The sequence below is a fragment of the Platalea leucorodia genome (assembly GCF_965183815.1).
Source record: "Platalea leucorodia genome assembly, chromosome: 10".
NCBI classification, from domain to species: domain Eukaryota; kingdom Metazoa; phylum Chordata; class Aves; order Pelecaniformes; family Threskiornithidae; genus Platalea; species Platalea leucorodia.
The window spans coordinates 1,821,451-1,847,821 of record NC_138832.1 but is presented as its reverse complement, the minus strand read 5'-3'; the positions used below and the strand labels follow the sequence as shown (position 1 = coordinate 1,847,821).

At 52.7% G+C, this 26,371-nt stretch overlaps 1 protein-coding gene across 2 annotated transcripts; it reads left to right on the top strand.

Annotated features, from left to right (window-relative positions):
• The first annotated feature begins 3,194 nt into the window (after window positions 1-3,194).
• CYSLTR1 (cysteinyl leukotriene receptor 1) lies at window positions 3,195-12,532 on the top strand. 2 transcript variants are annotated; one of them, XM_082323069.1, is made up of 2 exons: window positions 3,195-3,277; window positions 9,344-12,532. In XM_082323069.1, exon 2 carries the CDS (start codon window positions 9,390-9,392, stop codon window positions 10,425-10,427), a length of 1,038 nt encoding a protein of 345 aa, XP_082179195.1. In that variant the 5' UTR covers window positions 3,195-3,277; window positions 9,344-9,389; the 3' UTR covers window positions 10,428-12,532. The 2 variants fall into 2 exon arrangements, with proteins under 2 accessions (XP_082179195.1, XP_082179194.1); XM_082323068.1 differs by lacking the exon at window positions 3,195-3,277 and adding an exon at window positions 5,424-5,480.
• The last annotated feature ends 13,839 nt before the right edge of the window (window positions 12,533-26,371 follow it).

Sequence of the window (26,371 nt, the reverse complement as noted above, 5' to 3'; positions counted from 1 at the left end):
TATGCCCCATTCCTCCTTTCTTTCCTCGTGTGCTTTCTTTCATCCGCGTCACGGGAAGGACGGGCCTGGGTCGATGAGTCCTCCCTTGGCAAACCGCAGGGACCGCAGCTATGCACTTTCCAGGTCAGGGCTGGCTCGAGTCCAGCTAGGTCAGAGCAGGCAGAGCTGCGCCCGGGGCTCCGTCCCCGATCGCAGGCACCACCACGGTCACGCTGTTCTGCAGAAAGCGCGTCTGGCCGCTGGCATCGCCACTAGTCATCCCCCCAGGGTCAGGCAGTCCAGCCTACTCTAAATAACCTTGAGCAAGTCCGAGTTGAAGTTGAGATTACCACCCTTTTCGCACAAGATTCAAAGAGAAACGACCTATTTTAGGAGGTCCCAGGAGAGGAAAGAAAGAGCAACACGTTAAAAAGATGTTTGCTTTGTCACGAAATGCTGTGTTTCCAATTTCTTCTTAAATAGCCAGTGTGAAAGCAGTTGCCAAAGCTGAGGAGCTTTTTCATTCAGGCTGCAAACTACTCAGGTATTTGGGAAAATTGCTTGAAACCCCAGCAGTAAAGGAAGCAGCAGTCCGGTGCACTGGATCGGTATGACATTTATGACATTTAATGAAGGGCTCAGCATCCTGGAGGCTGGTGTCTGACTGGAGCCGTGGGCGTGCAGGGTCCAGGAGGAGAAGGCAATGGTGGCTCAGCCAGTGCTAAGTGGCAGTTCACCTTAAACCCAAAGCGTGATCGGGCTTTTTCCAGATTTGGATGGTCCCAGACAGATCTCCAAAGCCTGAACCCCTACACTGTGCCTTATCCCATTGTCCTGTGCAAAGGGAATCAGACTGATTTACAGCCTAAGCATCAAATTGCTCTTATTAAGCGCTGACAGAACAAACCTTCAGCCTCCAAATCTACCAAGCCGTTAAAATTTGTGTTGTTGTTAATTAATAATCACCTTTATATCAGTGAAAATCTTTCCCGGAGGCAAAAGGTATCTTATCTAGGCAAGTTCCTCTGGAGAAATACCGAAAGAGCTGATGCCTCCGACGCATTCGCCGCTTGCACAGAGATCTGCCGACGTCCGGGACGTGGCAGCATCACCCAGGTGGCTGCGAACATCTGCCGCATCACTCAGCTGGCTAAAACGCCCCAAAAGCCCCAGCGCAAAGAGCCTGCAGGCCGACGGCTGGTTCCTCCCCTCAGCATGCCTGCGTGTGTTTTATTAACGGAGCTAAATGACTAAATAAAGAGCAAAGAAATCACTTTATGCCACGTTAGAAGTGAAATGACAGGTTACGGCTACCCTCGCCCAGCCCCAAATCCTGAAGTGCAGCCCTCCTTCCCTTGCTGACCTCCATCCCTCTCCCCAAACGCCCCACAACTCTCTTCTTTCCTCTTTCTCTCTTTATCTCCAACCTTCACCCCATCCCCACCCCCATCATGCAAGTTTTTAGGGGTTCCCCTCCCCTTTCAGACTCCGTCACTGCCTTGTGTGTTTTTGCATGCTGCCTCACCTCCTGTAGTTTTCTGTTTGCCTACCGCTCCCCCTCGTCCTCCTCTGCTTTACCTTCCTCTGAATCTACTTTCCTACATTTTCTCCAGCCCTCGTGTCTTTGAGCCCCCGTGCCTGAGCAGGATCTCTCCCCTCGGGACCCAAGTGTGCACTAGACAAAACCCTCCTTGATCCTGCCACCTTCTGCTCCCCACGCTTCCACCACAGCACACCCACGCCACAGACCCCAGTCCCTCTTCTGACCCATCCTCAGCCTCCAAGGACAGGTTCTCACACCCCACATCATGAACCTCGTCTTCCTAAAGCCTCCCCGTCCCCGTAGTCCTTCACACCCGCTTCTCTGGCAAAGCATCCAGGGGCTCCTGTGGGGAGCCCTCCCCTTCCCTTGCCCTTCTCTGGGTATCTCCCCTGTCCACGCCCAACCTCTATACACCCACGTTCTTGCTGCCATCTCCTCCATCCTTTGCTCCGCTCCCTCCCAATTCCTTGTCTAACCGACCCTGTATCATCTTCTTGAGACTCTGAGCTCTCAGTCCCCGTGACACGTTAGCTTGGTTTGGACTCCAGCTTACAGGAAGGCTCTAACAAACCGAGCAGGGGAAGAAGAGCGAGGAGGTGACCTTGTGTGGTGTGCGAGGGACGCCACGCTGATGGCACTTCCCCGAAGCGCTCGGCACTGAGCAGCCTGAAGATCTTCCCCTGCAGAAACCGGGGGAGCCGAGCAGCCGTGGTCTGTCCCACCAAGCAGTGCCAGCCGTCCCCGGGGACGGTCACCCACAGCCCCGCGGCTGAGGAGGTCTGCGTCGTCCTCTCTCGGGGCACTGGGTCTGCGTTTGACCTGCATCTGCCGCAGTTTGACCTCCTCTTGGGAGTCCAGTGAGGAAAACCTTCCCACACCAAAACTCTGGCTCTTCTGCCAGCACATCTGGAGCAGCAGCAGCCTCCCTGATCCAACACCAACCTCAATCTGACCTTGCAACCAGAAATCTTCCTGTTCTTGAGAATAAAAGGCAGAAAAGAAAAGAAGAAGGAACAGGAAAAAAAAAAAAAGGAGAAGGCATAACAAAACTCAGTAGCAAAAAGCAGAAGGAATAGCAAAAAAGGTACCAAAAAAAGCAGAAGGAATGGCAGAATGGAGTAATGCCAAAATGTGCACCACAACTAAAGCAAACGACGGAACTGGCTTCACAGCGTAGGAGGTTGAAGACGGTGCAATGGGTTGCCCAGTCTTGGACGCTCTTGGACCTTCATCCTTGGAAGTCTTCAAGACCCGGTGGGATAAAGCCCTGAGCAACCTGGCCTGACCTGGTCTGAGCAGGAGGTTGGACTAAAGATCCCCTGAGGTCCCCTCCAGCCTGAACTATCCCATGATTTGGCTGTTCCTCATACGCTGCCAAGTGGCTTTTGGGAGACAGCAGGCTTTTCTGTGCGCAGGGTGGGCGAGGAAGGCAGGGAAGGCTCGCAGGAGAGGCAGGCGGATGAGGCGTGCTTACTTCTCACGCACCTTCACTGTTCATAGAGAGCGGTGCAAAAGAGGAACTGCCACCTCCGCTGCACCACGGCTTTGTCTGAAATGCAAGTCTGCACATTCTGGGTGCGCAGGTGCCGAGGACCCACAACCAAAGCGCAGACTGCTGGGTTCGACAGCAGAAAAACCTTCTGAGACACATCAGGGTGGAAGAGATGCAAGCCAAAAAGAGAAAAGAAGACGCCCTGGCATCGCAGCTGGAGGAAGCAGGCACAGCCGCAATGCTCGGTACTGCGAAACGTCCAGGTGGGTCTGTAATGGGTCTGTAATTCCAGCGTCAGCCATTATATTCAGCCCATCTCCAAGCCTTTGCTTCCCCTATGCAGTGTAAAGTAGTGAAGAAAGGAGAGTAAGAGCACGGTGAACAGCAGCTTGCAGTGACTGAGTGCGATGGCACTTAAATAAAAACCCAAACTGTGCAGCCCGGGCAGAACCTGCCATTGCAGAGTCTCCAAAGAGACCATCACCCACCCACCTCCCACGAGAGCGGACTCCGGTGCGCTGTTGATCTTACTTGTGGTTCATTCCTGGGGAGCAATAATGAGTTTGTTGACATGGTGGCATTTATTTCGTTCTCAACCATTTATTTAAAAGGTTCGAGGTGGCAAGACGTGTAATTAGTGCTCTCCAGCAGCCTTCCCCCAGCGGCTGCTCCGCTCTGCACCCTTCCAGCTCTCCCAGCACAGCGCCTGGATGTCGCCTCCCCGCCTCGGCAGCGGCACGCGGCCACGCTCGGCCCTTTGCACCCGCGTGCCCCTGGGTTGCGCTTGCTGGCCCCGATCCCTGCCCCAGGCCCAGGCTCTGGTGCTCACCCAGCCGACACCGACCTGGGACCTACCCCCGCTCAACGAGGAAAGGAGGGTTTGGAAAGCCCAGAGCCCGCATGTCACTGCCCAACCCCCCGCAGGGGTTTCCTAAATGTTCTCAGCCAAGGTTGTGCCAGAACTGAAGATGTAGAAACAGCCTACAAGAAAGCAAAGAGCTGGAGGAACTTCATGAGCCGTGCTTGCACCGGGCCCTTCCCCCTGGAAGGCGCCGGGGGCCGTGCTGACCCGCGCGCAGGGGCAGCGGGGCCGAGGGGCTCGGGCGGGAGCCAGGGCTGGGGGTGACCGCTCTCCCTCTCCCCGCACGCCGTCCTCCCCGTCTGCCCCATCCCTCCCCAGCCCCTGATGCTGGGGGGGATTCCACCCCTGCCAGAGTGGGGAGAGCAAGCCCGATAGCGGGACCGGCTCCCTCCTACACCGAGCACTCTTAAATAATGGCGTGTCCTAAATAACGGCGTGGGACGTGCTGCCGAGCAGAAAACGGGCCGCGGGCAGGAGCAGCCTCGGGGACGCTGGCACGGGGGCGCGGAGGGGCAGGGAGGTGTTTCCCCCGCAGCGGAGGACGCGGAGAGGCGTGCATCCTGCGAGCAGAGAGCAGTGTTTACAGCATCTCCTGGTTGCTAGCATTTTTTTAATGCCTGCCACTTTGGAAGTTAATCCCTAATTCGGAGGAAGTGTATTTACTCAGTATTGTTATTTCCCATGAGAAGCTAATGCTTAATATTAGAGTTACTACTGGAGGCCAGTTGGGATCGCGTGGAAGAAAATCACCTTTCGGGTCCCGGATGAGTGTCAGAGCTATTCCTTGGCCACCGCAGCGTCTCTGCGTCGGCCACCTGCGTGACCCTCCGGTTCCACGGAAGGGCTGGCAGAGAGCTCCGGTCGCCCCATGGCCGCGGGGGCTGCGGGGCTGGCGGGGCTGCGGGGCCGGCCCGAGCAGCTCTGCTGGATGGCAGCGGTCCAGATCGCCCCGGCCGTACCGTCGGGAACGCCGATTCCGGAGAAGGCAGGGCGATGCCACCGCTTCCAGGACGGCGTAGGGGCAAAGTTTGCCCCCGAGTGCAGGAAAAATCTCTTTTGGGGCTTCTGTTGGCCCAGCGCAACCAGAAGTCAGCACGGGGCAGACTTGTGTGCGGTCCCCCTTTTTTAGATAGGTGAGCAGCGAAGCGCTGGGGGGCTCGGCCGCACGTCGGTGGGGATTTTTCGGTGGCCGGCTTGCCGTGAGGGGACAAGATCTGCCTCCCCCGGGGCAATTTCTCAGCGCCGAGCACGCCGGGGGCTGGGCTGGGGCCCCTGCCTGTCCCGCCGAGGTCGCCCCGCTTCCCCCCCGCCCCCCCGGCGCTGTCACCGTTTCCCAGCCGTGCGCTTCCCCGCTCCGGGCGGCACCGGGGGGCAGCGTGCGACCGCCCCGGCTGCGCGGCCCCGGCTGCGGCTGCCCCCGCACGGAGCCGGGCCGGGAGCGGCCCCGCGGTGGCGGGGAGGCGGCGGGGGGTCCCGCGGGGGGCGGGGCCGGGGCGGGGCCGGGGCGGGGCATGGGCGGGGCCGGGGCGGGGCCGGGGCGGGCGCGCCCCGGTTTAAGGGCGGCGGAGGGGCCCGGGCAGCGCTCGGCGGGCGGCTCGGCTCCGGTGAGTGCTCGGTGTCGGTGTCGGTGTCGGTGTCGGTGTCGGTGTCGGTGTCGGTGTCGGTGTCGGTGTCGGTGTCGGTGTCGGTGTCGGTCCGCTGGTGGGAGCGGGCGGTGCACGTGTGGGGAGCAGACAGACAGACCGACCGACCTACAGACCGACCGACGGGCTGCCCTCGGGCTCTGCCCCCGGGAGCTGGGACGCCGCGGTCTGCGCGCACGGAGCCCGCTGCTGCCGTTTCCCACCGATGAGCGGGGTTATTAATTAGCGCCTGCTGCTCGCTGCGCTTATTCGCCCCGTTCCTCTTTCTCGAGCCAAGCCGCGGCCCTTGCAGGAGGGAGCTCGCGTTCCCCAGCGCAGCGGCTGCTGTCCCGCAATCCCCGTGCCCCCGACCATTAAACCCATCCCAGGCCGGTGCCCGGGGGGTTCCCGAGGGCCGCTGGCGCGCCAAACGGCAGCGTCGTCTTTGGTGATGTGCTTTTGGACGGTGCAGTTAGCTTCAGTGCCATCTGCCCGTGGCCAACCAGAAATCCAGCCGCGCTGCGTGGGACTCGGAGCATCGCAGCTCTTTGGGGTCTTGCTTGGTTTTGGATGCTTTTCTCCGCCAGCCATCGCTGTTCCCTCTCACCTGTGTGCGTTCCCAATGGGCCGAGTTCACCAGCTCCTAAATAAATGGCTCCACGGCTATACAAATAAAAAGTGCCAGAAGTGATATTTGTCTGCAGTTCGTGATGCAGGCCCGGTCTGAAGCCTATGTTAGGAAATGCTGGTTTGTGGCTTTTTTTGGGTTTTGCAGATATATTTCTGGGTGTGGAGCTCTCTCACACTTTAGCAGCCTGCTTCCGTACTGTAATCATCAGTTTTCCTTTTGGTTACAAAGGCATTTTAAATTATGTTTAGCAATATGATAGATAACCGGTCTCAGTTGTCTTTTAGACAAGTACCTCGTGTGGTGGTTCACTCTCTGCACGTGTCTTTAAGAATAGCAGCTGAAAGGCTGACATTTAGTCCCCGAAGGAGGTAAAAGTTTATAATCCAGCTCAATACCGCTTAAGAAGCATGCACAAATAGGCATAGAGATTAATAATGAAGTTATCTAATGTGCCCAGGATGGGCTGAGGCGTTTCCCAGTATCTCTTGGTTATCTCTGAGGGAGGGCAGATAAACCGGCAGTGTCTGCCCCTTCCTAACGGCCTGGAGGTGCAGGCAGGTTAAAAAAGCCTCAATGTGCAAAAGAGATCGTTCCAGCCTCTTAACACAGCCCAATGTTTGAGATTTTCTCTTAATGTCTGAGAAAGAACTGGCGTATGATGCTTTGGTAAGTAGAGATTTTAACTGTATGAGTTTTATTGAGATAATTGAGCCACTAATCTCGACGTGTTCTTGCAGCGCGGAGCGCGGCGGGGCTTTGCTCGGCAGGTCTGCTTGCTAGGCATTAACCCAGCGTAAGAGCGACAGCGGTAAGGGCTTAGGCACCTGCGACAGATTATCTTGACAGATAAAGACAAGGAATGGGGATCATGCGGCTGCTTTCAGAGGATATTGCGCTGCCACTCCCAGGCAATTGGTTAAAATCGGACCAACGTTACCGCAAACTTAAGTTTAGGCCCATCTTGGAGATTTTCAAACATGACTGGAGTGCTGCTCTTTTCCTAACTTCAACCTCAAGTCTGAAGTGCAGACCTCAGGCAAACGAGGATGCCGGCGGTGTGGGCTGAAGGCCGGATCTCGGCATCTCCCAGGCTCGGTCCGCTCCGCACCGGGGCGGCAGCTCCGTGTTGCTGGCCGGTCCTTGGGCAGGAGGGCTGGCCGCGGCCACGAGAGGCTGGCGGGGGCGATCTCCGGTGTTCCCACCCGCTCCGGGCTTTCCCTCCCGAGGAGCCCCGGCTCGCCCGGGCTGGGGCTGAGGCTGGATTCTGCCACCGCCAGAACCGGGCTGCCGAGAGGCAAGGGCAGGGCCAGGAGAGGACATGGCTGCAAAGCCTCACTGATTAACAGGCTATTCGCATGGAGCATCGCCAGATAAGCTTCATTTATACAAGCTAAGCTGAACTGTGAGGGATGATGTACAGTGTACTCATCTACGGCTTTTGATAGAGCCGTGTTGAGCCTTGGCTGCCTCTTCTGGCCAACGACCTCCGTGCAGGCGCGCTCGGTCGCTCACGTGCCCCTGCGGGTCCCACATAGCCCAAGGGGGGGAAAAAACACCCGCTCTTGTGGCGGGTTTTGCTTCCCCTCCCGCCTGTGCCGCCTCGCTGATACCTGCTGAGCTTTAATGGAATTTGTGCGTTGCAGATAGTGACAGGATTGTTTTAAGAGCATAAACTCCCAAATAGCTGAGACTCGACTGAAACCTGGAAGCCTTGAGCATCCCAGTGCGGTTCTGAATTCCCAGAATATCCCAGAGAGAGAAACTGGGAGAATACTTCTGCTCTAATGCTGCCAGACTATTTTCATGGATGAAAATATGTACCATTTAACATCCACTTTGAGCAAGTACTTAGTGTGGGCTCTCGGTTGCTCTTGTCCCAGCTTTGCTGTCACCGTTGTTTTAGTCCCAGTCCTGTTACTTCAGTCCGCGCGTACCCTGCGGTTCTGGTCGTCGGGGTTTTACGTGGCCTCAGACGGCAACTGAGATTCTGTAGCTGAACCATTAGAAATTGAGATTAATGAGAAAATTATATAAGCGTGTATTTTCCTCCTACTTCACGACAACCCAAATTAAGAGTGTCATGCCTCGCTGCACTCATCCACACCAAAAGGAAACGATAAAATGTCACAAAAGACTGGCTGAGCGGATCCGAAGACCCTCCCTGGCTGCAGAGTCTGACTGCTCTGGAGAGCCCCAGACCTGCTAATGTAAATCAAAGCAATGTACAAAAGCAAGCCCCAGAAGCAACCCTTTGCTAGGGAGCTACCTCGATAGTGCAGGCGTCTCCAGGCCAAGAGGTTTGTCCGCCGTGACACGAGCCTCCTCCCTGCAGCCCCCCGCGCCGGCTGCCGGGGGTTGCAGCAGCATCTCCGCCCAGGCAGTGCTGGGGAAGCCGGGGCCCTGCAGCATCCTCTGGGCTACAGCGAGCCTTCCCGTTCGTCAGATATAACAGGCAATATCTTTCCCAAAGCTGGTAGTTACACAGATTTATTAGCATAGCAAGTTTAAAAAAATTGGTGCTACCTGTGAGTAGAGGAGAGCAATGCAGAATTTGGGGAGCTGACAAATGTCTGGTCGTGCACTGAGCAGCCTCTGGCTTGGAATTGTCCGCCGCCTTCTGTGCAAAGGATTTGTTGTTGTTTTTTTTATTTTTAATTGATTTTTTTTTCTTTTTTTTAACTGGAGAAAGGCTTGTTTGACCGCATCCTTTACTGTTTCAGAAACCTTCCTGCAGTGACCCGTCCTTGCGCGGGCAGGCGTGGAGGCGGAGCGCAGGGAGACAGCCATTTGCCGGGCGATGCGGAGAGGCAGGACCAGACAGTCATTAGGGACCAGATCGGGTCTTTCGATTTTAAATTGCATAGTGCTGCTGCCACCTGCATTACTCCTTTCTGCTGTTTCAATGAGTAGCTACCTTAGTTTGTGGGGAGTTAGAGCTTTTTGGTAATTCAGTGGAAGAAGGATGAAGGATGTCGCCAGTACTGAGGACTTAGGAAAACGTGGCTCCTGTCTTTACATCCCCGGTTGTTGGTACCAGGTTAAGAAAGGTGGCTGTAGGGGAGAGCTGTAATAACAGAGATCTGCGCAGATCCACATCCCTTCCCAGCTGTTCTCTCCTGCACGAGAGAGGTGATGTGATTATTAAAAAGGAGGAAAAAACTATTTTATTTTCACGTGTTGCTTTACATAACTCACCTGAGTTTTTCATCCTTAGGCCTGACGTTCATCACCACGCGCGACCGGTGCCTCCCCCGGGCAACATGACGGCGCTGTTCGATAACCTCTCGTGCCATCACTCCATCGACGACTTCCGAAACCGAGTCTACTCCACGCTCTACTCCATGATCAGCATCATGGGCTTTGTCGGCAACGGCGTTGTGCTGTACGTCCTCATCAAAACATACCGGCAGAAGACGGCCTTCCAGGTGTACATGCTGAACCTGGCCGTGTCCGACTTCCTCTGCGTGTGCACCCTGCCGCTGCGCGTCATCTACTACGTCCACAAAGGGAACTGGTTCTTCAGTGACTTCCTATGCAGGGTCAGTTCGTACGCGCTGTACGTCAACCTCTACTGCAGCATTTTTTTCATGACTGCAATGAGCTTCTTCCGTTGCATAGCCATCGTTTTTCCAGTCCGGAACATCAATTTGGTAACGGAGAAGAAGGCTAAATTTGTCTGCATCGGCATCTGGATTTTTGTCACCCTGACAAGCGCTCCCTTTCTGCGAAACGGGACATACCAACACGGCAACAAGACCAAGTGCTTCGAACCCCCAGAAAACTCTCAGAAGACGAATCTAGTGGTGATCCTGGATTTCATTGCCCTATTTGTGGGTTTCATTTTTCCCTTTGTTGTCATAACTATCTGCTACACCCTGATCATAAAGACCTTACTGAAAAATTCCTTGAAGAAGAACCAGGCTAACCGCAAGAAGGCGGTCTGGATGATCATCATCGTGACGGCCACCTTCCTGGTCAGCTTCACCCCGTACCACATTCTGCGTACGGTCCACCTCCACGTGCTGCGGCTGAAGAACGCCAGCTGCGAGGACGCCATATACCTCCAGAAATCGGTTGTGGTAACGCTCCCCTTGGCAGCTTCCAACTGCTGCTTTGACCCACTTCTCTATTTCTTCTCAGGAGGCAACTTTCGGAAGAGACTGACCACGTTTAGGAAGGCTTCTTCCTCCAGCTTAACGCAAGCCTTCAGGAAAAAGTTCTCTGTAAAAGACAGAGAGGAGGAGCCCTTTGGAGAAAGCCATAGGGAGAATGGAAAGGCAGCCGTGGCCTCTTCGTAAGGGGGCTAGACCTTCCTCTACGATCTTAGGTGGGCAACGGAGATCTCGAAACTCTTCCAGAAGACATGTCAGAGGCTCGCAAGCCTTTGTCGCAATTAGATGTGTAATAATAACAGTGGACGGTCCCTGATTTAGGCTACTCGGAGGTACAGCCGCCGGCAGGGATGGCCAGCCCCTTCCCCGGCACACTGCTTGGACACACACAGCCACTTAGCATGGAGGAGCCACCGCCAGCACCAGAAAACTGTTGATCTGATGATAAACTTGCATAAACAAACTCTTCAAAGCCTGTATTTGGGCATTGGCTTCACTTAACAACTCTACAAAGAGCGTTAATTCTCCAAGTCAGTGGGAAATGTAAACACAACCCTTGCTGTACGCGGCGCTTGGGGGGGGCTACTGACAAATAAAGAGGGCAGAGTTTTCACTGAATCTTCAAACAGCCACTAAATTATTTACACAGCAGAGGCCAGGATAATTCCTGCCCTGCTCCCTGCTGCTTCTGCTTTGGATTTCAGTTTTCAACCTAACTCTGTGGGTGAGACTTGCAGGGTTGGTGCCTGGGTCTGTGAATCTGGGAGCTTGGGCCTGAGCCCCTCTCCCACCCCAAACGAGCGTGTCTCCGGATACACTCCCGTGGGCAGCAGATCTGCCAGCGTCTTCTGAACTTCTAGAAAAATCTTGTCTGGGGGAGCAGTTTTAAAGTTGCAGTACGCTAGCGTGCGTTTGAAACGTATTTCAGTGGGACTGGTCCTGGAAGCGATGGCTGCAGGATCTGGATTATCAATCCAGTTCTTTAGGGGGTTTTTACCTAAAAGTAGAGCTCTGGGTGCTCAGGGTCCAGTGCAGGATCAGGCCTGCCTTTCTGAACTATTGACCAAATTAAAACAAAAAAAAAAAAAATTAAAAAAAAAAAAAAAAAATGCTGAAGTCCTCTTTAAAAATAGCTTTATTTGATCCTGTTCAAGAGTGTTCCCCTTGCTCACACCTTGTGGAAAAGAGGCAACCCGAGGCCCTTGGAAAGATCTCTAGGAAGACCTGGAGATCAAGAGTCTGAGTCTGGATGAGGCAGGAGTGAATCTGATTTTGAGTACAGTAGGATGAAAAAAACCAGATTGGGCTATGTTTCTTATGTAAACTAAAACTTGAAAATCGTGGGCGGAAGGAAACATTCCTGTGCTTTTTCCAGTGAACCCTTGGAAAAGTAGCGCTGCCTGCCTTTTGCTGGAGCAAAGCCCGGTGCAAGATGAGTGATACATCAAGACAGAAATAGAAATTCTTGTAGGATTAATACTTTGAGTTGGAAAAGTGATTAATAAGTGGATAGCAAGGATGTTTTGATATGGTATTTATGAAGTTACTTGATATTACCTTAAATGAAGAAAACAGTTTTAATACTGTAGAATAAGAGTGAGCAAAAGGAGTCTGGCTTGGGAGCAGGGCTCCGCTCGAGAAATTATCTTTACAGACACACAGAAGAGCGTACGTTCAGCCTTTGCACCACAGTCTGCATATCCCGGGGTCAGCAAAAGGCACTGCAAAAAGCAAATTCACCTGCAGAACAATTTATGGCTCTGAATTTTGAACAAGATCCGAAGCCCCTTTAGAAAATTTTAAGGATCTGTAAAGTGGAAAAGGGCCGAAAGCTGTTTTGCGTGGAGGAGTGCTCCCGTTCCCCTACAGCCGCGGGAGGGCGGAGCGGCGAGTTCGGTGGCGGACCCGTAGCCTGCTTTGAGAAAGCCTGGGTAAGAGGAGAGTTGGCCAAAACTTCTTTTCAGGGGTTCCCGTGGAGCGTTAGAGCTGTGTCTCAAAGCGTTAAAGGCGTTCTGCAACTGTAAATAGAAACCATCATGGAAAACTGAGTTTCAGAATATGTAGAAATAATATGCACATTACCAAACTTTAAAATATTGTCCAGTAAAGCTATATATATATATGTGTAGCAAAGCATTTTTATTGTATTTCTTCCTTTTTATTATTTTTTTAAATGAGGCAATGGTTACAGCAAGAGAAATGGCAGTGGTTTTTGTGCAATAGGAAAGACTATTTAAAAAAAAAAAAAAATTGCTGAAAATTAAATTAAAATGTTGCAAGTTAAATTTTAACTATTCCTGTTTTCTGTGTCTTATTTTAAAGTCTCCACATACAGATTCTTCTTACCTACAATACATTTTTATCTACACACAGCACTGGAGTGTAATAGTCACCTAATAATTGTTTATAATAATGTAATAAAAACTCAGTCAAAGCAGCAGAGCGGTTGCTGAGATGTTGGGGGTCTCGCCGCCCCAGCCTCTCGGGGCTGGGCTTCGGTCCAGCCGAAGCGGCCTTTGCTGTACCCCAACTTCTCCGGGCTCCGTCCGGGGCCACCGGCGCGGGGATCTGCCGGAGCCAAGCCACTCCGGAGGGCAGCTGGGGTCTCGGTAGCTCTTGCAGAGGTGGAGCACCCCAGCAAATAGCAGCTGAGACCTCGGTAACTCCGTATTTACGGATAGAAAATGCTGGTAAGGCACCTGGTGGGAAGTGATGCTTTTGGCGAGGACGATGTATTTGGGTGTCTTGCGTGGTCACGTCTCACACAGGGGTTCCTGCATGGAAAAGTCTACTGAGAACGATGTTTTCTACCTACATTTTCCGAAAATACATGCAGCATCTGCAATGTGGTGTTTAGTTGTAAAACTCCAGCCTGTACTGGTGAGGAGGGAGCTTTGCCATCGGCTCGGTAGAAATGGGGTTTTGCTCTGGGCAGGCTCTGCCCAGCTCCAGGAGGGAGGCAAGGGCGCTTGTCCCCTGCCTGTGGCTTTGCCCTGGGGCACACGGAAAAGAGCCACCCTGGCAGCGACTGCTGACCAGGCTTTGCTTGGGAACAGGGACCTGGAGAGAACGACGTGCCAAGAAACGGGAGCCGTCACCATCGTGAGGTGAGTCGGAAATTGCGGCGTTTGCATGGGCTGTGCATGACAGGAGCTGGGAAGGGGGGCGAAGTGCCGTCCTGCTACAGTGTCTCTGTCAGAAATGCCTGAAAAAGGCAAGTGAGGGGTTCAGTTTCTTGAAACTGGACTTTTTTCTGCCGCATATGCTGCAATTTATGGTCCAAGAGTGTCCCCTAGTGCTGAGTTATTCCTGGAGCCACTGCTTGCTGCCTGATGAGGCTTCTTTCGTTTTCAGATGGTCCAGTTTGTCCTGCTTCCTCTGGTGCTGGCCACACGCAGTTCCCCCTCTCCCGCCCCTGCCCGCAGTTTATTTCATAATCTTTGGGTTTTCCCTCTCTGCCTTCCTCTTGTTTTCTCCCGGAGGGATGCTCGGGCGGGGACGGAGCCCGCCGTGGGACGGGGTCCAGCAGCGCCCATCCCCGCACGGGGACCTGGCCTCGGCACTGGCGGCCAGCGGGGTTCCTCCTCCCGCGCCGGGCTCCAGCCGCACCGACCGCCTTGCCTAAAAAATGCTGTTTCTCCGTGGAATGGCTCTCCCATTGGCACGGAGCTCGGACCTGCAAAGCTTTCGCTGGAAGCTGATGGTAACGACAGCCCTTTGGCATCGCATCATCGCGACAGAAGTCCCACCGTTGCGGCCTTCGTTTGTCGGGGAAGGTTATTTCTGATAAAAGCCAGTATAGCTCTGGAAGAAACCAGCACCCAGGACGAGCTCCTCGCTGTGGCGTACGGCAATGAAATGGTCTTGCTTGTCTCCTACCAAAAGAAAACAAGCGGTCCCACCGCCGGCTGCCTTCGCATGGTAAATTAGACGCTGGTGTTCGTACTCGTAATGCGGTATCATTTCTGTTTGCTCAAAGATGGGAAAATACTTGGAGCATCATAAAGACTCCCAACCTGCAGCCCTGCCATTCCTGACTGGCCCTCGCCGCACACACGGTGCCAGCCCTCAGCGCTCCAAAACCTTGACTCCAGCCTCCCAAGTCACCGCTTAGGACTGCGTTGGATCTCTCCTTGCTGTTCACTGCCTGTGCCCGAGGGTGCAAGCAGGTGACGTCTTCAGGCTTCACTCTGCAACCTCCCCAACTAGAAATAAATACACTCTTTTTTTTTCCCCCCCCAAGCAAACCAAGAGTGGAAACTTCTGCTCTAGACCTCTGATTTCAGCCAGCGTAAGTCAAGCCCCTAAGAAAGTCTACTTCGGACTAGTGTGTCTGCGCTACAACCTTTTAAAGTACACGTGGGGCTCAGACAGCATGGTAAGTGTATTCTATATGCTAAAGTATGAACTGATTAATGTTATGGTTACTGCAAAAAAAAAAAAAAAGTGCTTTAATCCACTCTTCTGGCTGTTGGGTTTTACGAGTGCGGAGGTGCTGTACGCCCGGGCGTGACGCCTCGCCAGGCAGAAAACAAGCGGTGCTTGAAGGCAGCCCGCGCTCATCGCCCCGCCGTGGTCCTCGCCGCCCCGCCGCGGCCCTCGCCGCCCCGCCGTGGTCCTCGCCGCGGCAGCGGGCTCGCGCCCGTACCCGGGGGAAAAGGCCGAGGCAGCCGGAGCCTGTAGCCGTAAGAGTACGCACAGCCTGCAGGTGTGAGCAGAAGCCAGGGCTGAGGCTGGGAGGAGACACCGGTTCCTTAGTCCCCTTTCATAGTTTCAGTATACAAACCATACAGTAATATAGATATTGTGGTTTCTGTTTTTTTTTAAAAAAAGGGGAGATCCAGCCCTTTCCCCAGTGGGCTGAAGAGGTGTCACCAGCTGCATAGAGCATGAATCATAGAATCATTAAGGTTGGAAAAGACCCTTAAGATCATCGAGTCCCACCGTCCATCTAACGGAGCAAAACTGTTAAATACAAGAGAGGAAAATCCACGTTACGCGTTGATCGCGGCAGCAATCTGTTTCGGGCTGGGGGATTGCAGCCTAGCAGATAACCACGCAGATTCCTTAACGGGAAGCTCGTTTTCAGAGCGGGTCCAAAGCAGCCACCTGCTGCCAGAAGCTAACCACAAACTAGCTTTCTGTTTGCAAAAATCAAACAATCTTTCTGTTTCCAAGAAAACAGTACAAACCTTGGTTTCTCCCCAAATACTTGAACACATCATAAATCACAGAAGACAGTCATATTTCTAATACTCAGTGGCATGTCTATCTTCTTTACAAGCCTTCAGTGGTCTTTTTTCCCTCAATCTGTAAAAATATTTCCTTTTTTGACACTTGCGATGCTATAGCAAGTTGTCATTTGGGTTTTTTAACTCCACACCGGTTTTGCCTGCCACGGGGCCAAATTCCAATGCCACAGGCTGGGAAATTCAGAAACTATGCATGGGACGTAACCACCCTTATTCTACATGAATTGTCTTCATATAAAATGCTTGCGGGATGCGAGAAGCAAGCAACCTTTCAGTTTAGCAAGAGGGACTTCTTCCGTACGGCAGGAGGGAGAACACTGGACTCTTTATCCTTCACGTACGGTAGCGGAGGGTATGACCTGATTACTAGGGGAAAAAAATAAGCAGCAAAAATGAAGGAAAATACATCAGGATTTTAAAATACCATCAGCGTAAGCAATAAAATGTCTTCGAAACGCTACTGAAAGCAAACCTGAGGGACGAAGAGCCCGGCCTGCCACTCGGGGTTACAAATCCATCTCCTGGCGCGCGGGTCGGCAAGATTGGGAACTCAACCCTGCTTCTCCCAAACTATTAATTTCAGCTCTGCGAGTGGCCACATGTACAAACAAGTATTTGGAGTATTTGCAAACTTCACTTGAGGGTGAAATGTGCCCGTTTCTTTCCCGTCAACGCAGCTTCTTACGCTTCAGAGGAAGGCCGGCTGCTCTCGGAGCAAAGCGAGGACCTTTGTTAGTTCAGTAAATATAATCCAGATGGATTTTCATCAGGTTTGGGGCGGGTAAAGGGGAGGAGGTAGCAAAACCACCCGATTTTGGTCATTAATAATAACTCCGCTTCCACGAACAGTGCTGTGTGTCTCTGCTAGGGATGTTGAAGACTAAACAGCGTTTGTTTTCGGTTTAGCCCATTGAAATCCCTTTATTTGTGAGGAGCGTCTCTCTGTGATGCTCTGCTTAAGTTTAACTTCCGCGAGGCTCCACGCAGCCCCCGCGAGCTCCCCAGATAACGCCTTGCGGCATCAAGGGCAAAAGGCGCAGCGTGGCCCCGTGGAACCGTGTCGGGAACCGCTCTCAGCACGGGGCAGGAGGTTTCTGCAGGTATTCTGCCGAGCCGGCCCGCGCCGGGGGTGCTGCAAAGGGCTGCCTCGAGAGCCGCTCGCTTTTGCGAGCAGTTATTGCAAAAGGCGAGCGTGTGGGCTGGCGCTGCTGAAGGGTTGCATCCATCCCAGGAGCCAGCCGAGGCTCGATTTCCCCTCTGAGCAACCATCTGCAGCGAGACAGCCCTTGCTCTCTCTGCCCTCTCCTCCTTCCACGTTCCTCAGGGCAGGAAGCCTGCTGGAGTGACGAGCACACGCTGCTTAAATGACGGAGGGCTGAAAAATGCAACAGTGCCCTTTCACCACCTTTTTTCAAGGAAAATGGAATGAGATGTTCCCCATAATTGGCCTTGAGCCTCTGCCTCCTGTCAGCAGCGTCTCCTCCCACACGCCATGTCCTTCATCACCCTGACTTACTATGCCAGAGGTTCACAGGACTTCAGAGCCGCTTTATGTTCCTCCTCGCCCTCTTCCCGGTGGGAAGGGCATCGCTGCAGCTCCCCTGCAGCCCCAGCGCAGCCTCCTCACCCCGTGCAGGAGAGCTCGTGGTCCCCAGCTCCAGGCTGGCCCTGGGGCAGGACCCTGCTCCCTCCCTGGCCAAAGGAGACCAGCGAGGCTCTGCGTGCCCAGTCCAGCCCCCGTGGGCTGGTGGCCCAAAGGACCTGCCCCGGAGAGGGGCCACGAGCCACACGCAAGGGCCGCTTGGTCCCGCGCTGCGCGGGACTCGAGGCGGGGAGAGGCTTTGTGCTGAATTCAGGTGGATTTTCTGCTTCGGGATGCAGCGCGATGACTCCCGTCAGGGTTAATCATATCCTGTGGTAGGAAAAACAGGCCTCGGGGAGGTGAACTAATAAAACAGAGGCGCTGAGAAACGGTTGCCAAAGCCCCGGGGGACAGATCTGCACATCCTGAGGTCCTGGGTACTTTTATCCTGTGATCTACCAGGAGCCTGTTCAAATCTGAATTGCACTGACTGTGGAGTTTGCTTTCGCTGCAATTAAAACAAAAACTAATCATTACAAGCTGGGCTTGTTCTAAGGGTCAGTGAAGGTCCCCGGTGCGTCTGCGCGGGCTCTGCGTGGCCGGCTGGCCCGTGCAAAGGACGCTGTAGTGGGTCAGTGCTGGGCAGGAGGATCGACAGCGATAGAAAGTGGCACCAATGATTCAGCCGTGGCATCTGCCCACACTTAAATTTCTAAGTACAGTAACTCTCTCCCGTGGTGGGAAGTTCTTCTGATGAAATAACCCCAGCTCCTTGCTGGGGTTCAACATTGTACCGCCTGTACCTCAATACGAAGGCACAGTCTCACCAGCCGCCGCAGCTTCCAGCGAGGGGTGCCGGAGCTCGCCGCCTCCTCCGTGGCCGCGGGCCCTGCAGCAGGGTTCTCTATTTTGATTTTCCCCTGTTTATTTCTACTGGATGTTCCTCTGCAGCAACTGTGCTGCAACGAGGAGTGCTGCAGCAAGAGATACCGGTTACACTCCACGCTCACGGAGGGCACGTTTCGTTGGTAAAGTGACTCTTCTTAGTTAGAAGGAAGTTGTGAGAGTTCATTGATAGCTGCAAGGGAAAAAAAAAAACCTAGAAATATAGGTTATTAGCCATCAAAGCTGGAAAGGCTTTCTCTGGGATAGTCCTCCTGCATCAAGGCAGGCGGAAAGGAGCAAAATGTCGCAGCTGTGGCCAGGCCATCTGCAAGGAACCTCTGGATTTTGATTCAGGTATCTCACCTGCTTTGTGTAACCAAAGCAGGCTCTGGGCAGCAACCCGAAGGAAGCTGTGCAACCCCTCCTCCACCCCGCTCCCCCAAAAAACCCAAGAATAGTGATAATGAAAAGTTAAAGTTGAGAATTAATCAAGAATTCAGACCAGAGAAGCCCAACAGCTGAAGTTTCAATCCCAAATTTAATTCAATTACACACAAAATAAGATGTAAATGCTTCAGCCCCTGGTTTCCTTAGAAAATTGAAATCTGTACCAATTACCAGCTCTTCATCCAAACTACAAAGCTTACGCCAATCCAAACCATCCAGGCGGCACTCTCCCGGGGGTGTCGGGAGAGGGAGGAGATTCAGGACTGTTTGAGAAAATAGTAAGTTGGGGGATTTGCTTGTTTCTTTTTATTTTATGTTGAACTTCAGAGGCTTTTCTTTAAGTTCAGTGCAGAACAGCGTCGCCTTTACTATCCCAGCTTGCATAAACACAGTTTAGGCTCCGTTCGGATGAAGGGATCTATATTTAAATACTCATGGCTTTTAGGATTGTTTTTGCTATATTCTATATATAAATCCAAACCTATTTACCTGAGGGCAGCGGGGAAAAGGCAGCCACGCTGTACGTCAGCAATAGCTCCCAGTGTTGGCAAGACATTTTCTCTCCCCCTCTCCCAAAGACGGAGGAGGTCAGGGTCCGTTTTCCCAGCAGGTTCCTCTAGAGAGGCACAATTTTGTCCATCAGAAGGAGGATTTTAAAGCCTCGGCCACGTAACCTTTCATAAGAGGGGGGATTAGCAAACCTCATTGAGTGATGCTGTGACAAAAGGCCAGGTCTGTGCGTGTTTTACCCTGCCTGCGTGCCCCACGCTGCTGGCACGGCCGCGGCACCCAGCCAGCACGGTTTGGGGGGAAAGGCTGAAGTAACGGCAAAGATGGGAAGTGAAAAGCGTATTGCTTCATTTTTTTTATGAAACAAGAGTCCTTTAGTTCTCTTAAATATGCGCTCCGTGTTTTTGTTTTTAGAGAAATGGTTGGAATAGATACTGAGGGCACACGTGTAGGTGGAGAAGGGTTCGGGTTCCTGCTTACGGGTGGCCCTCCCGGGGCGACTGGCCACGCTCGGTCGTTCACAGGCACAAATATTTCATTTTTGGAGGCTTTCCCTCAGCTCCGTTTGCAATGCTTAGGATGAACAAGAGCAAAGAGGGTCATTTCAAACTTTTCCTTGCTAACGCTTGGTAGTCCAGGCTGTGCCGTGACACTGCGCTACGGGGAATCTGCTCTCGGGTCTCCTCCCTCCCGCGTTTCACCGCGTGCGACGCTGCTTTACCCAGCAGCGTGAGGAACGAGTGGTAAGTGGGGTGCAAGGCAAAACTTTTCAGTTTGCTGGGTTTAACGGGGACTGGTGCTTGCACCAGCCGTGACGCGGGGCCTCTGCAGCCGCGTGGCGGCCCGGGCGATGCCATCCGTGGGGTCTGGCTGACCCGGCTAGAGAAGAGGAGCGTTTGGCTCAGGGGTCTCGGATCAGCTCCTGGCAGGCAGCAGCTTATCACCCCGCTCTTACAGCTCTAACAGAAAACTGCCCTCCATCGCTGCCGTTATCTTGCCCCTATCACCACAGCAAAAGAGTAACCTCTAACGAACTCAGGCTCGTAACTTCCCTGTTAAGCAGGGAGCGACTGTTACTCCCGGCGCGTAAATGAAGAAGTGCGGCAGTGACCGGTGCCGGAGCACCAGGTCACTCTCAGCCAGCTTTCGCCAGCTGAAACGTTGGTCCTGAGCTCACCGGCGTCAGAGACAACCCCATGTCGATCCCCATGGTCGACCTCGGCTGGCAGCTGCTCGGGGCCTCGCTCGCAGCCTCCGGAGCCGCCAGCCCCTTCTCCAGAGCACGGCCTTTGCGGGAAATTCGGCAAAGCAAGCGCTGCGCGTGTCCGCAGGCGAGCTTTCGGCAAGGCTGTGTAAAACCTCCCCTCTCCCAGCCGTCTCCATTGCAAGGCACTCACAATAGCTGCAGCAGGAAGACAGCGCAGATTTTTTTTCATAGCAAGAGATGGGGAAGGTGGGAAGAAGCCAATTTTTTTTTGCTTTCTCATGCACAAAAGGGCCCTTATTCATTTTAATAGCAGGTTCTCTCACACAGCAATCTGCTCTGTCAGCCAGGCAGCAGAGAAAGACTCCTTATGCAGCCACCTCGCGCAGAATATTGCTGCTTAGACCTTCTCGGCTGCTCTCCGAGGATGGGAAACTCGATCCCTGACAATCTCAGAAAGGAGAGCATTAGCCCTGAACAAATAAGTAGATTGCAATAATGGATACAATATGGAGGTTTCCTCGAGGAGCCAATATTTGTATTCTTCACAGCTGCATCTTTTTCTTTTTCTGTTGTTTTTTTTTTTTTTTTCTTTTTAGCCTGAAGTGCTCCCAAATGCTTCATGCCATGTGGCTGCTTCTTATTTGCATCAAAGACCTGATTCATCGCTGCTCTGCGCTGTGATAGATTACGTATGCTCCTGCAAAGCAGATATAAAATGCCTGTCAGCGAGTACGGCGGGCTGCTTCTGCCGTGGTGCGGACACCGGTGCGGCGCGGAGGAGACGGTGCTCCAGCTCCGGCGTGGCTGCCGAGTGCCGCAGCTGGGAGAGGAACCCCCAACGCAGAGCAGGGGCCCTCGGGCCTCCATCGAGTGAAAAAAAACACGAAACAAAAACGGGAATGGAAACAATAATGAGGAATGGGGTTATTGTAGGAGAGAGCAAGTAAAAGAGGTTGTTCAGGGACAGTGAAGAAAATGCCAGATAGGAAAGAAATAGTGCTCTGAAGAAAGACAATGGAGAAACAGAGTGAAACAATTGCAAACCCATGTTGGACCAGAGCAGGGAGATCGCCGATCACAGGCGAGCCGTTCTTCACGAAGGTGCTGCAGCTTTGTTCGCTTCCAGCACAGGCAGCTCAGGGGATGCCAATAAAACCCTTTGCGTACGTAGTTCAGTTGAAACTTGGGCGCTGACGCGATGCCGTGCGGGAGACGGGTGTTGCTCCCTAAATGTTCAGGGGGTGGGAGTTCAAAAATGGGAAGCAGCCAGAAAAATGGGTGAACCTGCGTGGGCCGATGGAAGGTAGGAAACCCGCACCGCACGCGCGGCAGGAGAGAAAACAGCGCAAACGGAGGGAAGAGCATCACGTTATACCCGACGCGAACATATTTTCAGATTGCATCAGTCTTTTATTGCTGACGGTTCACCTGCAGCTCATCCAGATATGCCATTTAGAACAAGTTAGAAAAGAGATCGGTATTCCAACAACTAAAGTCTCAGCCTTTTGTCTGATGGGAAAAATCAGTTCCAAATGTGGAAATTTCAATACAGACTATAATTTTGTTACAATTCAGATTTATTCTGCTTGCTGTCTTTCCTTTATGTCCTTCCCCTCCTCCTTGTTCTTCAGAAATTGGCTCTGATGCTCCGTTCTCGCTCCCCAAAGACCCTTCGCAGCTGAGTGCCATGGAGCAAACGAGCCCCTGCCCTGGCCCTGGGAGCGAACCTGCTCCTTCCAAACCCCTGCCCTTGGGATAAAAACACAGGGCCCTGGTGCTTCAGCATCTTGCAAATTTTATCTTCATGCAAAGCAACAGTAAAGCATGTTGAGGAGGGTTTTTTTAAACATTTTCAGTCTCGTTTATAAGAGCTAGCAGTGAACTCATTTTGGCCTTCTCCTTTTCTCGCTAGAGCGAGGACAAGCATCCTCCAGCTCTAACATGTTTAAATTAGGGTTGTTTTGAACGTTTCTGAGGATCCAGCTACTCAGGTTACTTACAACGATGACTACATTCACGTCAGGCCAGGCAAGCAGACCTGACTTTGCTCCGCTGGCGCTGCTACCAGGTCAGCCGAAGACCTGCCTGTGTATTTACCCCGGGGGCGATGGCTCCGCTCCGGCTCCCCGGACCCGCAGCCCTCCCACCGCTGAAACGGCCAGTGCATCTCCTGTGTCCTCTGGGGATGCCGCAAGAGCCGGGAGCGAGGCCGGGCTGGGCTCCCTCCTGCAAGGAGAAGCTGTTTGCAAGGAGACCACGATTGCCTTCAGCTGTACGGTTTTGCTCCGGAGCAAAAGGTGCGGTGCCACGTTGCATGTGCTACCCCCGGCATTTGCTTGGGCCTGCCTGTTTCCAGCGCTTTGTTGCGGCACGGAGTTCTTCAGCCTGTTTGTTTTCTTTCTGTTTTGTTTTGTTTGCTTCTTGGCTTGGGGGAAGAGTTATAAATTTATGGGTAAACACAGCTAGTGTTTGGAATTAGACTGAATTGGGATATTTGATTCCTATCTGGGCCCTTGCTGAATAATTTGAGGAGGAACTGAGCAGAAAGACCTCGCAGAAGGGGGTAAAGGCGTGTGGGAGAGACCGGGCAGGGGTCCCACAGCCACCTCCTGCCGCGGCGGGGCCGCAGAGGAGCAGCAGCTCCAGGCTGGGGCCAAGGGAGGCGAGCAACGGCCTCCCTGCTCCAGGCGTTCAGGCGAGGAAAGCGCTGGTGGCCGAGGCCGTGGCAGCCAGCCTCTTTCAAGACAGCAAAGAAGAGCTGGAGGGTGCCCCGTTCCCCTCGGCCAGACGGCCAAGCAGCTCCGGTGCTTGCACGTGCTTCTCCGAGGCTCCGCAGAGCCACTGGCACCGGTCACTACCTGGCAAACAGCGCTTGCCCCCGGACCCTCCCGGCTCAGCAAAGAGCAGACATGAATGTGTTAACTACAGGGGCCGAGTTCAGCAAGGAGTCCGAGCTGCCACTAAATATAAGCAGCCAGTCACTGGGACGAAGACGGCCAGGCAGCCGACTGCTCCCAACTCTCGGCACCTTCAGCCCCCAGGGATCCTCCCAGTTCTGAAGAGGCCCTTCCAGCTGCTTTTCCCCCTCATTTCAAAAGCAGCCAGAGTGCAATTAGTTTGCCACAGCTGATCGGCAGCCTGTGTCGAGCTCCAGAGGAGCTGCGCTGCCTTTCAGTGCTCCCCAGCATCCTCTGTCGTTATTTACAGGCATCCTCTGGCAGCGAGCAAGGCGGGAGCTCTGCTCTCCCTGCTCCCAGCGTGGGTGAGAAGGGCAAGCTCGGCTTCTCCTTGCACGCAGAGAAGTCAGCGGCGGGGCTGCGGCAGCAACCCAGGGTTTAATTCCCTTTTCCTAACAGACCCTGTTGCGTTTCCAATGAACTCGGTCAGACCTGATGGCTGGGGCAAACGAAGATGTGGGTGCAGCTCCAGGTCCGGACACGCGGTGTTTGCACACAGACTGCACCGTAGAGTAAGTGAGAGAAGGAGTCGTAAAACAGATGGTCTGTGCAAAGTGCAAATTACCCAGGCACTGAACTTCATCCCTTGCCACTCACAGCAGCCATAAAGGCGAGGTACGTTTGTTGTGGGTTGCGGAGGGCTTTTGTTTTGCGCCTTTATCACCACTTTGTACCAACAGCATTGTGGATCCAGTGATGATATCCAGCGAGTTCACGTGGGATTTTACGTGAGAACTTCTACGCGAGGAGTTTCTGGCCCGGGGCGGCGGGCTCACCGGGAGAGGCACCACGGCGGGGCCCGGGGTCCTGCTGGGAGAAAGAAGCACAGACGGCAAAACGCGGTGTCCGCCTGCATCTCCATCGCCTGCCAAACTTCTCTGCCAACCCGTTCTGGCCTGTCCATACCGATGACAAGAATCTGTCTTCGTTCTTCATGAGATGTCTCTCTTTTTTTCAGTAAGAGCACCACCGTTCCACTTGTACCAGGAACATAAACCACTGCGCCCACTGAGAGGGCAGAAGGTACTGGGAATGTTACCGGACTCAAAAGAAAATCTCTAAACTTGCTTTAATTTCTTCACTTAAAATGGCATTATTTTTTTAATGACATAGCGGACAAAACTACAGAGCGTGGAGCGGACCGCTGGTATAATCCAGCGTCTCTGATGGTATCACCTATTTGTTTAGCTAGCGTTGATTAAGGTTAAAGCATTTCTGCTGGTGATGGCTTGCTTCTGGGGTTCAACGGCAAACAAACAGCCAGTTCTCTGGAATCGGGAGGAGTGCACCTGCGCCTGCAGGACAGCAGGCACATTTCGGCTATCCGCAGGGAAAACTCCCGCTCCCGAAGCCCTGCAGGCTTTTCCCATTGCGCTTCTTTCAAAATATACAGCGCAGAGTGCTGCTTTGCTCTCGAGGGACCAGATCCTCAGCTGGAGAAAACACTCCTAATTCCACCGGGGTGGATGGAGCAATGCCAGTACATACTGGCGGAAAATCTGCTCCAGTAGACACTGTTTACTTTTGAGGATCTAAGCACATACGCTTCCAACAAAGTGCTGCTTGATAAAAGTTTGTTTGCCAGGTTGCCTTGCCTCGGTCCCTCCTAAAGCGTACACAAGAGTATTTTGTATATAATAGGAGAAAATGAAGCGAATGTGTTCCAAGGCCTCGTTCACAGGTCCTAGCGAACCCAAGAGATGGGAGGCTTTGCTAGACACTAGTTAAAACAACCATAATGATCGTTATTATTGCCACGCAAGTACGGGGAAAAAAAAAGTTTTTGTTATGGGCTGGAACTAGCAATCCAGAGCAGCTGCTAATCATCACGATAAGTGGGTTGTTGGTTCGGAGGGGGTTTGTGCACCCAGGTATTTACTGTCTCCAACTGTAAGCAGCGGGGTTTTTTTGTCATCCAAGCCTTTCAGCAACCTCCCCGCTCACGTTCAGATTGGAATATGTTGTAATTGTCATATTCCTCTTAGCTCTCTTTTCTCCTCTTTCTTGTCAAAGGCTTTTCTTTTCCATTTCTTTAATATTTTTCTTCCTCCCCCTCCCTTTCTTTTATTTATTAACTCACCTAGAGCAGTCGCATTAGCAAAGAAAAAAATAGAAATTACAATTCAAAATTTTCTAGTGGAAGAATGAGCGTGTTTTTGGCACTACTTCTTGCCATTGTTTTGTTAAGACGGACTCTCCTTAACTCTCCTTTTCCATTCCAGAGACTGCCCTTCCTTTAGAAGCCCAGATTTCTTCCCATTTGTGCTCTCTTCCCTCCCTCCTGACTCATTTCCACTTCCCATTTGGGCTGTTTCTTTTCTCTTTCCTTTTCCTTTCTCCAAATGTTCTCCGATCTTCTATTCCGCTAGTTTTAATTCCTTCTTCCCAGGCCTGGATCCACCCCCCGACCCGATATCCTTGAGGTGTGTGCCTCTCTGCCCTCTTTCTCTCTGGACTGAAAGGACAGCCGGGGCAATCATTTCCTCAAAATCCAGCTTTTTTTAATCCAGCGACTCGAGATGAGCATTGCCTGCCTCTGTGTGGGAAACCTGGCAGCCCCACTGCCTTGCACAGTCCTTACGGCTCTCCAGGAACTGCAAAATATAGTTAAAGCTCCCCTCAGACTTGTCCCATGCTGTTCTGTAATTTCTGACCCATCTAACCAGGGCCTTCTTTCCAGGCAGTTTGGTCACCACGCTACTCCTGCCAAATAGTTCTTCTTTCTTTGCCATCTGGAGCGGCCCGCCTATGTGCCTTCAGCCTCACCGCTGCCCGTACAGTTTCCAGTTTCAGCTGAGAAAAAAAACCAATTTTCCCTTACTGTCATCCCATAGCAATCTGAATGTAGGATGTAGGCAGCAAACATTCGGTCATTTATTTTCCACGGTGTGGGAATAGTTTCTCGTACTTGAAGCAACTTCAGTTTTAAAGGAGCCCTGGAGCTTGTGGAATGTGGGCAGCTTTTAGATCTTTCATCCTAAGTCTCGCTAGCAACTAGCTACAACTCTGTCAGCTTTTCCATCAGACAGCGTATCTGCTAGAATTACCAGTGAATACTTTGCTATGATATGCAGTATATTTAGAGTGGAAAATTAAGGGGGGGAAAAAATGATTTAATGAAAGGTTGGAAGGAAAGGAAAAGGATTTTTCTGAGTGCTAAAATACTGCATTATTACCTACAAAGGAATTCTTATAATAATCAAAGCTGGGAGGTCCAATAGCCTTCAGTGCAAAGAATGCTCAGCATTCACCCCGAAGACCTTCTTTACTCTGGATATCAGACACAGTAC

Excerpts from the sequence above, each read along its gene's own strand:
- CYSLTR1 (XM_082323069.1), top strand. The coding sequence starts at position 9,390 with ATGACGGCGCTGTTCGATAACCTCTCGTGCCATCACTCCATCGACGAC.